The sequence below is a fragment of the Diabrotica virgifera genome, chromosome 9 (assembly GCF_917563875.1).
Source record: "Diabrotica virgifera virgifera chromosome 9, PGI_DIABVI_V3a".
In the NCBI taxonomy this organism is placed as follows: Eukaryota; Metazoa; Arthropoda; class Insecta; order Coleoptera; family Chrysomelidae; genus Diabrotica; species Diabrotica virgifera.
Window position 1 is genome coordinate 179,275,126 of NC_065451.1, and position 14,059 is coordinate 179,289,184.

General features: G+C 34.3%; 1 protein-coding gene across 1 annotated transcript in view; it reads left to right on the forward strand.

Annotated features, from left to right (window-relative positions):
• LOC126892161 (uncharacterized) overlaps positions 1-14,059 on the forward strand; it is a 78,233-nt gene that overhangs the window by 50,508 nt on the left and 13,666 nt on the right. Inside the window, exon 6 of the mRNA XM_050661633.1 lies at positions 2,676-2,981. Coding sequence (XP_050517590.1) covers positions 2,676-2,981 — 306 coding nt within the window. The remainder of the gene's footprint in view (positions 1-2,675; positions 2,982-14,059) is intronic.

Below are 14,059 nucleotides of genomic sequence, written 5' to 3' on the forward strand. Positions count from 1 at the left end.
AACTCTACATCCTACCAGACTGAAAATAGTGGGAACCTTCTTTAGTAACACCTCCGAGGCTTCTACAATTTGAAAGCCATAACGGATGCTGAGACTAAGAAAGATGAGGGAATTTTACAATTTATAATTACGTTCCATCTGCTCAGCGCGGTAAAGTTCCAACGAGAATGGTTCCCTTCGTACTCCAATCAGAGTAAACATGTAAATAAAAAATGAATAACCATTTTCAATTTCGTTGCAACACGAAAATATAGCCACATCATTATTCCAGTTCAATCAGAGAGTGCAGCAAGCACCTCTACCGGTTTCGAAACTTATTAGTCTCTCATCAGGAGGCACATATGCTGCTCTCTCTGACCCAACTAGGACAAAACCCGGCGTGCAGTCACGGATTGCAACGAACGAAATAGCAGGGATGCCCTAGCGGCAACTGCTAGCAAAAGACCAAGTTTTCAATCTAGTAGCACATAAAACAACACCAAAAAATATTACTCTACATCCTACCAGACTGAAAACCATAGGGCATCCCTGCCATTTCGTTCGTTGCAATCCGTGACTGCACGCCGGGGTTTGTCCTAGTTGGGTCAGAGAGAGCAACATATGTGCCTCCTGATGAGAGACTAATAAGTTTCGAAACCGGTAGAGGTGCTTGCTGCACTCTCTGATTGAAATGGAATATTGATGCGGCTGTAGTTTCGTGTTGCAACGAAATTGAAAATGGTTATTCATTTTTGATTAAATATTCTACTAACTTATGCCGTTAGCGACCCCTAACGAGGTAAGATGAAGTAAGTGTCGATAACGATTAAAGTAAACTATGAACCTGAGGCTTATTCATGCTATCGGGCGATGCTGGGAAAATTACTTCACTAAAACCTCAGCAGTTTACCCGTGTTAATCGCCATCACTTTGAACTTTGCATCCGAGTATAGAGTGAAACCAAATAAAAATAGACGGTTTAATTTTAATTCAATTCAAGTCCCTCACCATCCCCTGACACGTGTTTCTAGGTTTACCCGTTATCAAAGAGGCTTTTCGAAAAGACTAAATTGATCCACAACGCACCGACTCGTTGGTAAATATATTTAAATATTCTACCAACGTATGCCTTTAGCGACCTCTCTTGAATATATAGGGTGAGGCAGATAACTGGCCTATTAGAAATATCTCGAGAACTAAAGGCAACAGAATCATGAAAATTTGAATAAAGGGGTTTTGAAGGATGATCTATTAAATGAAAATATTTTCATCTCTTTGCAACTTCCGGTTATACCGTTTTTTCGTTTTTTTCGTTATTTCGTTTTTTTAAATGGGACACCCTGTATATTTTTACATTTTTGGATTCTCTTCGATCTCTTCTTTCTTAAAATATAAGGTTTTGTAATATTATACAGGGTATTTTAAAAGATAATTACGTTTTTTTTTATTAATTTCATAGCAATATTCACACCCTGTAGAATTGTAGTAGTTTGACATCTAAAACTCTACTTACGTTTAAATGATTTTTAATATACTCTACTATTGTTAAGAATCATTAGTATAGCTAAATTTTTAATTTTAGTATACAGGGTTGGTCGAAACTCGGAATGAGTATTTTCTGAGTTTTTTTAAATCGTTACATCATTACAATATTTTTGTATTGTAATGAAATTATATTTTATAGTACTTTTTTATTTCTTAAGCATTCCCTATACCTAACTGCTTTAATTTGTGAGTTATTGGTGATTCAAACTAAACATTAATTGCAACAAAAAATACGTAAAATTTTATTAGGTTGGCCGTGAAAATACTCAATCCCAAATAAATTTTCAGAAATAAATACATATTAATCCAGACTGCTCCTTAAAATTACCAATAATGGTTTAGCTATCGAAATACCTACTTAGTTAAGATTGTTGGTGCGATTAACAATTAAGCACAAATTAAAGCAGTTAGGTATAGGGAATGCTTAAGAAATAAAAAAGTACCATAAAATATCATTTCATTACAATACTAAAATACAGGGTGTTCCATTTAAGAAAACTCAGAAAATACTCATTCCGAGTTTCTACCAACCCTGTATACTAAAATTAAAAATTTAGCTATACTAATGATTCTTAACAATAGTAGAGTATATTAAAAATCATTTGAACGTAAGTAGAGTTTTTGAGGTCAAACTACTACAATTCTACAGGGTGTTAATTTTGCTACGAAATTAATAAAAAAACGTAATTATCTTTTAAAATACCCTGTATAATATTACAAAACCTCATATTTTAAGAAAGAAGACATCGAAGAGAATCCAAAAATGTAAAAATATACAGGGTGTCCCATTAAAAAAAACGAAGTTATAAGCAACTTCCGGTATAACCGGAAGTTGGAAAGAGATGAAAATATTTTCATTTAATAGATCATCCTTCAAAACCCCTTTATTCCAATTTTCATGATTTTGTTGCCTTTAGTTCTCGAGATATTTCTAATAGGCCCTTTATTTGCCTCACCCTGTATATACCAACAAGTCGGTGACGTTAGGTTCAATTCAGTATTCTTGCAAAGCCTCTTTGATAACGGGTAAATCAGTAAATCTAGAAACACATGTCAAGGGACGACGAGAGACTCGAGTTGAATCAAAACGAAACCGTCTCTTTTTATTTGATATGAGAATAAATCTGACGAACGCCCTTTCTTTATTATAGGTAACTACTCTATTTGTACCTCCATTACTGGCTACAGCTGTATTAAAAGTTGGCCGCCCAGAAGGTTTGGATATCAGCAGTTTTAGGAATTTTATCATTGTTGGTGGTTATATTCCAAAGTCACTACTTCTGGAGCTTCGCGATCTGCTTCCAGGAACTTTTGTGTCTAGTTCATACGGACTGACAGAAGTGAGTGGAGCATTGACGGTTTTCAAAACTTCAAGTTGTGAAGACGTTAAAGAGAGGTTGTATTTGCATTCGAAGCCAACATCTGTAGGATTGATTATACCAGGAATAAAAGCAAAGGTGAGTTCATTGGGACGAAACTTTTCCACATTTTTTTTATATTTTGATACTTTTCTACAGTGGTTTAATAGTTTTTTGATAAATTGGTTGTAAAAAGTCTTATCATGTTTCTCTTTTTAAGTTCTTTGAACATTTCATTTAATTCCCTTTTTCTATTTTCATAAATGGCTCTATTCAATCCTGTATCTACCTCTTATTTTTTTACCCATTACAGTACGACTTTATGTGGGTTGTTGGTTAATTTGCTGTATTGTAGGATTTCTGGTTCTCGGTTTGTCCTGTTTTACGTGTGGGTGGTCCGATAAATACTTAGCCTCTTCGCCCGATAGCGCCACTGTCGCAAGAGAAATCTACCATCGTGTAATACATTCTTGTAGACGCTCGATCTCAAAATATTAGCCTAATAGTCGAGGAAATGAAGCATTTTGGCTCGCAATTTTTCCTCCAGCATGGATTTACTTGAAATTTTCACAGAAGGTAGGAAATAGTCCAAGGATCATTTTCTATATCATGCCGCTGTACGCTAAACCTTGGGGGTGGTTGCCACCCCATCTCGGGGGCGGGAATTTTTTATTACATTTTAACCATGTAAATTGATGTAAAAAGTAATTCTTAGAAAAAAATATGTTCCATATTTTCTTCGTAAAACTAATATTTTTCGAGTTATTCGCACTTGAAAGTAACAGTTTTTCGATGAAAATATCGACTTTTTTAGAGGGTTTTTTGAGAAAACCTCGAAAAAATGCATTTATTCAAAAAAACTGAAGATATCAAAATTGTATTTTTTAGTAACACAAACCGAATTCTTTCTCTGTAATATCTTTAAGACCAATATAAACCGAGATACGGCATGTTAAAAGTAAGCTTTTTTCGTCAAATGCATAATTTGAAATATTCAAAGTAAGATGAAAAACTTTGCATTTTTCGAGGAAAACTTAAATAATCTTTTTTCAAGTATATACTGAGGCGAGTCAAAAAATAATAATAAAAAGTTTTTAGCCTGAAAATTAAGCGACTTATGATAAAAAAATTCGGTACCTGCTTTTCTCTATGAGTAAATCAGTGAAAAGAATCCCATAACTACCCTCCTAATTAAAAATTTGTCTTCACCTTTCTGTAATTCCTTTTATATTTGTATTATCAATAAATCCAAGAAGTTTGACCTATTTAGAAGGCCTTATTGTAGAAAAATTGGAGTTTAAAGAAAAATTAATTTGAGGGAATTTCCCATTGTTCACCATTTACTTCAAAATATCTCCGAATATACTGGAGATACGAAAAAAATCATGAATTACTAAATTGTAGCTTTAATAGCTAAAATCCCTTTGTGCATAGATTTTCATTACAGTGGACAGTTAGCGAAATATAGCTGTTTAAAACCTCTATTTACTAGCAAACATCCCCTTATTCGAGCCCTTTAAACCCACCCTAATTAAAAATTAAGGGATCTTACGGAATTTAGTTTACACAGTCTTATAACTATTCAAAAATCCTACAAAGTTATTTTTGAAAAAAAATTTTATCGCCAAAAATGAAGGAGCTATGTTTATAACACGATTTTTTTTTCGAAAAATTCGTATAGTCCGCTTATGGATAATTTTCAATGTATGTATTCCACAGAACCGGTTCGTATAATGAAAGATGACTAAAAAACTATTTGTATTTGTACATATTTGTAAATTTGTATTTTTGTGTAAATAAATGTTTTTGTAATTCTTTAATTCTACTTTTTTTTTCTTTATAGATCTATTAAAATATCTACATAAAAATTGTAATGTTACTAAGGGTGGTTTTTAAGGGTTGAAATATTATGATATTTTATCCTAAAGTATACAACAATCATTATTTAACCAATTAAAACCAAATTTTACCCATATTAAAGTTTACAATGTTTTATATAATTTTTGAAAATAAGGGGTAGTTTACACCCCTAAAAATAATCAACGCCCTTAAGCATGACATAGAATATGAAATACAGGGTGAGATGATCCTAATTCCAAATTTTTATGTAAATCGATGCAAGCCGAAATTATTCTTTTAGGATAAGTAAATTTTTTATAAAATAAAATCAATGGGAAAGTCCCCGTAGCTGGCTGTATACCATAGTTAAAAAACCATACAGAAGTAAAAACTTCTTTTGTATATTGGTATAAAAAGTTTTATTAAAAAACATAAAAGTCCTCCAAAAGGATTTGCAAAACGTTTTCAATCTGAATCAGATCATCCTCAGTGCGTTCTGCTTCGTAAAAGAAACTAGCAACTTTTTTAAAAAGGTTACATCGATATAAATGGTTTACATAATAATTAAGTGATATTTGTAGCGACTCCAAGTAGATGTTACAAGATGAAATGTGCTAGGAGTGCTCAAAGGGCAACATGGTTCCCTGCTCGTTAAGAACTCGTGGTTCTTGCCAGTTCAATGGTAGTGCAATAGAGTTGGTCTGTGTCCATTGAACTGGCAAGAACCACGAGTTCTTAACGAGCAGAGAACCATGTTGCCCTTTGAGCACTCCTAGCACATTTCATCTTGTAACGTCGACTTGGAGTCGCTACAAATATCACTTAATTATTATGTAAACCATTTATATCGATGTAACCTTTTTAAAAAAGTTGCTAGTTTCTTTTACGAAGCAGAACGCACTGAGGATGATCTGATTCAGATTGAAAACGTTTTGCAAATCCTTTTGGAGGACTTTTATGTTTTTTAATAAAACTTTTTATACCAATATACAAAAGAAGTTTTTACTTCTGTATGGTTTTTAAATTTTTTATATATAGCTCCAACAAGGTTGGTTTTAAGGGTTGAAATATTATGATAGTATATCTTAAAGCATAAAACAATCATTATGTAACTAATGAGAACCAAATGTTGACAATATTAAAATTTAAAATGTTATTTTATATTTTTTTACAATTAGGGGTAGTTTTCACCCTTAAAAAACCAAAAGCGTACAACGGCTCAATATAGAAATTGAACTAGAGGGTGAAATGAGCCTAATACCAAATTTTTGTACAAATCGATGCTGGACGAAAAAATTGCGAGGGTTTGCCATTTTTTCAGCTTAATTTCCTCGACTATAATCAGACTTGTAGTTTTGTTTTGACTGCGTGTTTATGCGGGCGTGTTTGGGGATTTTAGCAGGGGCGTCATTTGGGCATCCAGGGGGGCACTTGCCCCCCCCTGGCTCTGAAAATGACTGAAATTTACAATAAAATACATCAATATTCATCATAACATCATATATAATGTATTGTATATATAGTGCTTGCCCCCCCCCCAAACAAAATTTCAAATGACGCTCCTGGATTTTAGACAAATGAAAAAAGAGCAATATCAGTCAGTGATGCGACTCTTCTTTTTAGAAGGGAAATCCAGCAGCGAAATCAAAAAGCGCTTGAATTCTGTAAACGGTGACTCTTGTCCTTCGACGGAAACCGTTAAAAATTATTTTAACTAGTTTCAACGTGGTGGCACGTCGCGCATCGGTTTTCGATAAGTCACTTCCAGTTGCCCCGAAAACAGCTACCACTGATAATAGCGTGAAAGAAATCCACGATCTCGTATTGGTAGACCGTGGACAGGCATCTCAATAGATCTCGTTGATCACATCATGTTTGAAATTTTGGGCATAAAAAAGCTGTCGGCGCGATGCTGCCACATTTTCTAACTTTGAACAATAAACGCAACCATGAGACCACTTTAGAGCAGTGTCTGATGCTGTTTAAGCGTAATCCAAATGAGTTTCTGCGTTGTTTCATAACTGTCGACGGAACATGGTTCTACTGGTATACACCAGAGACCAATTTATTTTTTATTTATCGTATGGCATAGATACAACCAGGACACATAATTTACCATAGAGACCAATGAACAGCCGATACAGTGGACGTCACTCCGCGAACGTGCTCCAATCGGCCAGAAAGGTGACGGCCACCATTTTCTGGGATTTACAAAGTGTGATCTATATCATCATCATCATCATCATCAATGGCGCTACAACTCTTCGTGAGTCTTTGCCGCGTTTACTATTACCTTCCATGGTTGTCGGTCCTGTGCCACTAATTCCCATTGTTGCACTCCCATTTTCTTTAAATCTTCTTTGACAGCGTCTTTCCACCTTTTTCTACGCTGCCCTACAGACCTTCCATCTGACCTTTCCCAGAACACATTGTTTATAAGGCGATTGTCGTTACTTCGTATCACATACCCTGCCCATCTGAGTCTATTTGCCTTTATATACCTTTTTTTTTATTTAATAAAACTCCAACAGGAATCTTATGATTATTGCTATCTGGTCATTACTATGATCAATAAGCAAGTTAGTTCTATATACAAAATATTATAAAAAACTTATCTAAAGTAATATTCAATAATATTCCTTAGGCTCTAATACATTACAGTACTACTAGCTAACGTGTACACTTTAGCCGCACTTTGCTCTGCTTTTTCACTTTCACGCACTTGAACTTATTGCACTAACTCGAACGGCTTCGTTCTCTTAAGTCTTCTTATCTGGTTGGCGTTGTCTAGGAGATTGATGGCCTCGACATTCAATGGTTGGAGAGCCTTTGTTCATGACTCTCGGCAAACTTACTTATTGTCTGGATAACCGTATCCATCTGGAGGTCTCGATGGAGATCACAGTTTCTGAAGTACCATGGAGCTTTGACGATTTTCCTTAATACTTTATTCTGATATCGTTGTATAATTTGGATGTTACTTTATTTTGTACAGCCCCATAGCTGTATCCCATATGTCCATATCGGTTTAAGGACTTGCTTATACAATAACAATTTGTTATATGTAGACAGAGTGGATTTTTTTCCCATCAACCAGTACATTTTCTGAACTTAATTTCTAATTCTTCCTTTTTTTTTTAATAGGCGCTTTCCAACGTAGCTTGGAATCTAATGTCATACCCAAATATTTTGCCGTATTTGCATAAGGTATTTGGTTTCTATTTATACTAACTGGAATATGTTGTTCTCTTTTGTTAGTAAAATTGACATGAACAGATTTTGTTTCATTTAATTTGATACGCCATCGCCTGGTCCAGATGTTAATTTGTTCAACAGAATTCTGTAGCATGGTTGCTGCTTCCTGGTGGTTTTGGCCGACTGCTAGAATGCATGTGTCGTCTGCAAATGTCGCAATTGTGTTAGGTTCTAATGATGGAATATCACTGGTATAGAGCAGGTATAGCACTGGCCCCAGGACACTTCCTTGTGGAACTCCAGCTTTAATTTCTCTAAATTCTGAATATGCTTCCTCATTTTTAACTCGAAAGTATCTGCCGGATATATATGATTCTAATAGTTCAGAATATTGTTTTGCTAAGTAGCATCTCATTTTATGATATAATCCGCCATGCCACACTTTGTCAAAAGCCTGCGCTACATCAAGGAAAATTGCAGAACAGACTTTTCCTTTTTCTAAAGCTTTTTCTACTATATCTGTTATTCTATGCACCTGATCTATCGTTGAGTGGTTTTCTCTAAACCCAAACTGATGATTAGGAATTAGATTTTTTTCCTCTATAATCGGTTTTAGTCTCTTCAAGAGTAGTTTTTCGTATAATTCAGACATGACAGGTAACAGTGAAATAGGTCTATATGAAGAAGCTTCTTGTGGAGGTTTTCCTGGTTTTAGTGTCATTATAATTTCTGCCACCTTCCATATCCTTCCTTTGGTACGTACCTCAGACTAAAGGAAGCATTTATAAGATGTGTTAATTTTATTATAGCTTTCCTTGGAAGTTGCTTTAACACTTCTCCAGTAATCAGATCAAATCCAGGAGCTTTCTTTGGATTTAAATTTTCTTTTATTTCCAAATATACTTCTTTTGGAGTTACAGGGCTAATCTCCATTTCATCTTGATCAGGGAGCTTTCAGTTAATTATTTCTTTTCTTCATTTGGTTGAAGAGTATTTTCTAGGTGATCAGCAAACCTGTTGGCCTTTTGTATATTGCTTCTTGCCCAGCTACCATTAGTATTTCTAATTAGTGGATTCTGTAAGATTGGCCTTTTTAATCGTTTGGTAGCCTTCCACAATGACTTTATATATCTGACTAGATTTTCTTTTCCGAATAGAGACGCTAGCTCGTTATTGCATCTGCGCCTCCATTCGTTAGTCTGTCTCTGCAAGGGCCATATATCATTCGAAGGATTTTACGTTCCCACACCAGCCATTTATTAGCGTCTCTTTTTGTTAACGTCCATGTATCGCTTCCATACGCGACTGCTGGTCGTATTATGGTCTTATATATCTGGATTTTTGCACCTCGTGAAAGAAGTTTTGACTTTATTAGATATTGCATTGCAAAGAAAGATCTGTTTCCTGCCATTATTCTCGTTTTAACTTCTCGCTCTAATTTGTTGTCATTTGTGATTGTTGCTCCTAGATATTTAAATTCTTTAACCACTTCGAAATTGTGATAGTTTATAGTAATGTTTTGCCTTATTCGCCGTCGTTCTTGTTTTGAGACGACCATGTATTTTGTTTTGTCTTCATTTATTTTGAGACCGATATATTTATTGCAACTTCTTCAAAGCTCGAGAAAATATCCTTAATTTCTAATGTTGATTGTGCTACTGCGTCTACATCATCGGCAAAGGCGAGTATGATTTTTGCTCCCCAAGCAGTTATGTCTGGTTTGATTTTGTGATATATTTTGCGCATGACATATTCTAAGGCCAGGTTAAATAACAATGGGGACAACAGATCTCCCTGTCTCAGTCCAGAATTTACGCAGAAAGAGTTTGATATTTCCCCCCCTATTCTAACTTGTGCAAAGGAGTTACTTATACACATTTGTGTTACCGCAGCTAGTTTCTTGGGTACGCCGAGCTCGATCATTGCCTTCCATAATGTTGCACGATTAATTGAATCATAAGCCTGTTTGAAGTCTATAAAGATCTGATGCACGTCCTGATTATATTCCCAATTAGTGTTGCCCAAAATCAGTCTTGGTCTTGCAGTCTTGGTCTTGTTCTTGCGTTTTCGCAAGACCAATACCAAGACCAAGACCTCCTAATTTGAGCAAGACCAAGACCAAGACTTACCGTGCAAGATTTGAGCAAGAACAAGACTAAGCCTGCAAGACTCTTGCGTCTTGCAATTAGAACTGAGGGTCTTTTATGAAGTATATTAGTTCGGGTATATTCTTAGGTAGGTACTCTATGAGAAGCAAAAAAATTTGTAAAATTGGACTTATGCGCCTTACGAACAATACCATAAACAAACATACAAATGGGCGTTTTAATGAATGGAACATGTAGAATATGTCAAATGACAGGAATTATGATAGGTGATAAATAGCAGTCTGATTTTTGCATGAGAGTTTAATCTCTGTTCGGAGAGTTTAAGTCTATTCTGTCGGACAAAATACATGTACCGTCTTCGTGGTCTGACCGTTCCAAATTTTTAACCTGTTCCACAATTAAAACTGCCCCTGTTCCAGTGTTCCCATATATCAAAGTTTATCCGACTAGACACCGTTAAGCTATTAACAAATTTTCAGCTTGCTATTAATCAATTTTTTTCCATACGCGGGATCCAGACCTATAATGTATCGAAACTTTTTAAAAATATGTCATATGCTGATAAAAAATATACCTACAATAAGTAGTTAATTTTTTTCCTTAATTAGTTTTGTAGGAATTTAAACACACAAAAATCATATCGATATATAGAATAATAAGACTACAGTAGAGCCTCGATAATCCGAACCCTAGTAATCCGAACGATCGCTAATCCGAACACAAAAAAAATTATAAAATTAAAAAATATGATCGCGGACCGAATTTTTGGATTTAATATGACAATATGGGCAAAATATGATCGCGGATTTTTGTTTTGTTTATGCAGAAATACATACAATATATTTGTTTATTATGCAGGTGTTTTATTCCTTGTAACTAAAACGTATGTACATGTATAGTCTGTTCGCTAAACTCAGACGCAACTTTCTAAATATTTTAGTCGGTAATTTTCCCAATTTTAATAAAATTGGCAAAAAATAATTACTAAATAGTTAATAATCACTAGATAGTTAGTAATTTTGCAAAATACTATGTTTATGAGCTTTGTATGTAATTTGAACATATGTTCGATAATCCGAACAATTTGATAATCCGAACTACCCCTGTACCAATTAGTTCGGATTATTGACGCTCTACTGTATTATGTATATTTTTTCTGTTAAGTGTGATTACGATAGGAGACAGACTATAACAGATAATGCCGTGCCGTCTATACCGTGTAACCAAATACATACCCAAATATTTAGTCTACCAGGCATTCAACAAAGAAATATTTACAGTGAAATACATGGAAAACAAAAGGACATTTATAGCAGTTTTTTCTGTAGTTAGTTAAATTAAACTGGTCATTTGTTTTATCAATCGACTCACTGTTCTTTTGTTATGCTCTTTGGTTGCTATATACTATTCCAAGAAACGGGTTATTTTTGGTCTCTCGAATTTCCTAAACTTGTTCGATTTAAGTGGTTGATAATTTGATTTTTTATTTATTTTTTAATGTTTGATAGTAATATAGCCTTGTTCTGTATAAATATCACTGTAATAATATTGTTTCTAGACAGGTAAATTTGTCATTGTACACCGGGTGTACCAATCAAACTGTATTTTTTTTCAAAGTTCGCATCACCCTGTGAAATATTCTAGCATTTATAAAATATTGAAATTAAAACCCAACTATAGCCTCATATTTTCTTAACATTTTGTTTTTTTGATTCATTCGCTTATGTTGGATAATAAAAAGTTAGGTACTTTTTTAACTAGCGATATTTTTCATCAATACAGGGTGTTTTTAAATAAGTATGGCAAACTTTAAGGGGTAATTCTGCCCGAAAAATAATTTGACAGTTTGCTTTATAAGTGTATGTTCGCAAATGCTTCGTTTCCGAAATAGGGGGTGTTAAAATTTTTCTTACAAACTGACGATTTATTGCTCTAAAACTGGTTGAGATATGCAAATGAAATTTATTGGGTTTTAAGAGGTAGTTATTACGCATTTTTGACATACAATTAAGAATTTAATATTCACCATTGGCGCGCATACGGGTAACATGACCCGTTTGTTTAGAATTACCCCTTAAAATTTACCATACTTATTTAAAAACACCCTGTGTTGATAAAAAACATGGCTAGTTGTTAAAATACCTAACTTTACTGTTATCCAACATAAGCGAATGAAAAAACAAAATGTTAAAAAAACATCAGACTGTAATTGGGTCTTAATTTCAGTATTTTATAAATGCTAGAATATTCCACAGGATGATGCTTACTTTGAGAAAAAAACACAGTTTGATTGGTACACTCATTAGTACCGATAAGTTATCGGGTACCTATACAACGACAATTTAACTTCTAGCAACAATATTATTACAGCGATATTGTTAACGAATAAGGCTATATAATATTAAAAACTCACTTAAATCAGACAACAGGTTTAGGAAATTCGAGACATCAAAAATGACCCATTCCATTTTTAAGGAGGTGCCTTAATTTCTTGGAGAAGTGTATTATTCTCGGTTTGGTATTCGGTACCAAAATGAGAACTGGCGTTAACATATGAAGGGCCAGGGGAAAGAACGATGAATGTCTATCTGCAAGCATTTTCGGTAAAATGAGAAATAAAGTTACATATTCATTGTTTTTACCCCTTGCGTCCAATCTTGTGACGTGATTTTAAGACGATTATCATATTTATGTCCCCTTGTCCATTCACAGGTTGATAGTACCCTTTCTAAGCTAACAGATTGCACAACAATCTCAAAATGACCAAAAATTTACATTCATCCTTTTTCCCTCTGACCCTTCATATTGTGCACATCTGTCACTGAATTGAATTCTTTTCAAATCACACATTTTCAATGGCAAATACTCGAAAAAATACGTAAGTTCCTAATAAACTTTGGTTAGTTAGAATATAGACACGGATCGCTTAGATCGTAGATTCAAACCCCACCCGGTGTCAGTTGTTTAGATATTTATTAATTTGGTTGGTCTTTACTACGGCTGTGATATTAAAGCTTAAAATTGACCTACTCTGTTACGTTGTTCTAGTTCTAAGATATGTAATAGGCTAATGGGCAACTGCGAGACTTGCAAGACTCTTGCTGCAAGACCAACACCAAGACCAAGACCTGGAGCGCAATACCAAGACCAAGACCAAGACCAGGTGTACTGTCGCAAGACCAAGACCAAGACTCTCTAAGTCTCGTCTTGGTCTTGCACTTGGGCAACACTATTCCCAATACTTGTCAAGCATTTGTCTTATTGTAAATATTTGATCAATAGTCGATCTGCCAGGCCTGAAACCACACTGGAAGCCAATATTTTATATGTAGTGTTGATTAGTGAGATTCCTCTGTAATTGAGGCCTTATTTGCAAAAACCCCATTTGTCATTATTTACACCATTGAAGATATTTAAAAAAAAAGTTATTTATTTGAACTGTATTAAGTTTACAGAAATTCTCAAATTGGTTATTTATTATTTTTATGATTACACACAGTTTACAATATAAATAACACTATTTTTTCCTTTGGTTTTTTTATGAAGGACATTTATTCATTTGACATATGGGGTTTTTGCAGGAAATTTTCATTAATTTATAGGAAAAACGATATTTATAGTAATAAACCAAAATAAAAAATGAACGAAATATGGCGTTTACTTATAAAATCACACAACACAACTATTCGAAGGAACGTTAACCTATAAAAACTTACTTAAAACCAAGCGATAAAGTTTCCCGCAAAAACACCAATAGTCATTAACCACTGTGGTTTTGAAGGAAATTGCGCTTGACATATGGGGTTTATGCGGAATCGCCTATAATTTTGTCGCTTATATCTTGGACTACTGTGGTTTTAATGGAATTTTCTTACGCAAGGAACGTAGGTAATTAGTCCTTCAATCCATAGATGGCGTAAGTACATTTCCGAAAAAAACTGACATATATGGGGTTTTTGCAAAGAATGCCTCAATTCATGCATGATTCCTTTTTCCTTTCTTGTGTATGGGTACGATAATACTACCACACCAATC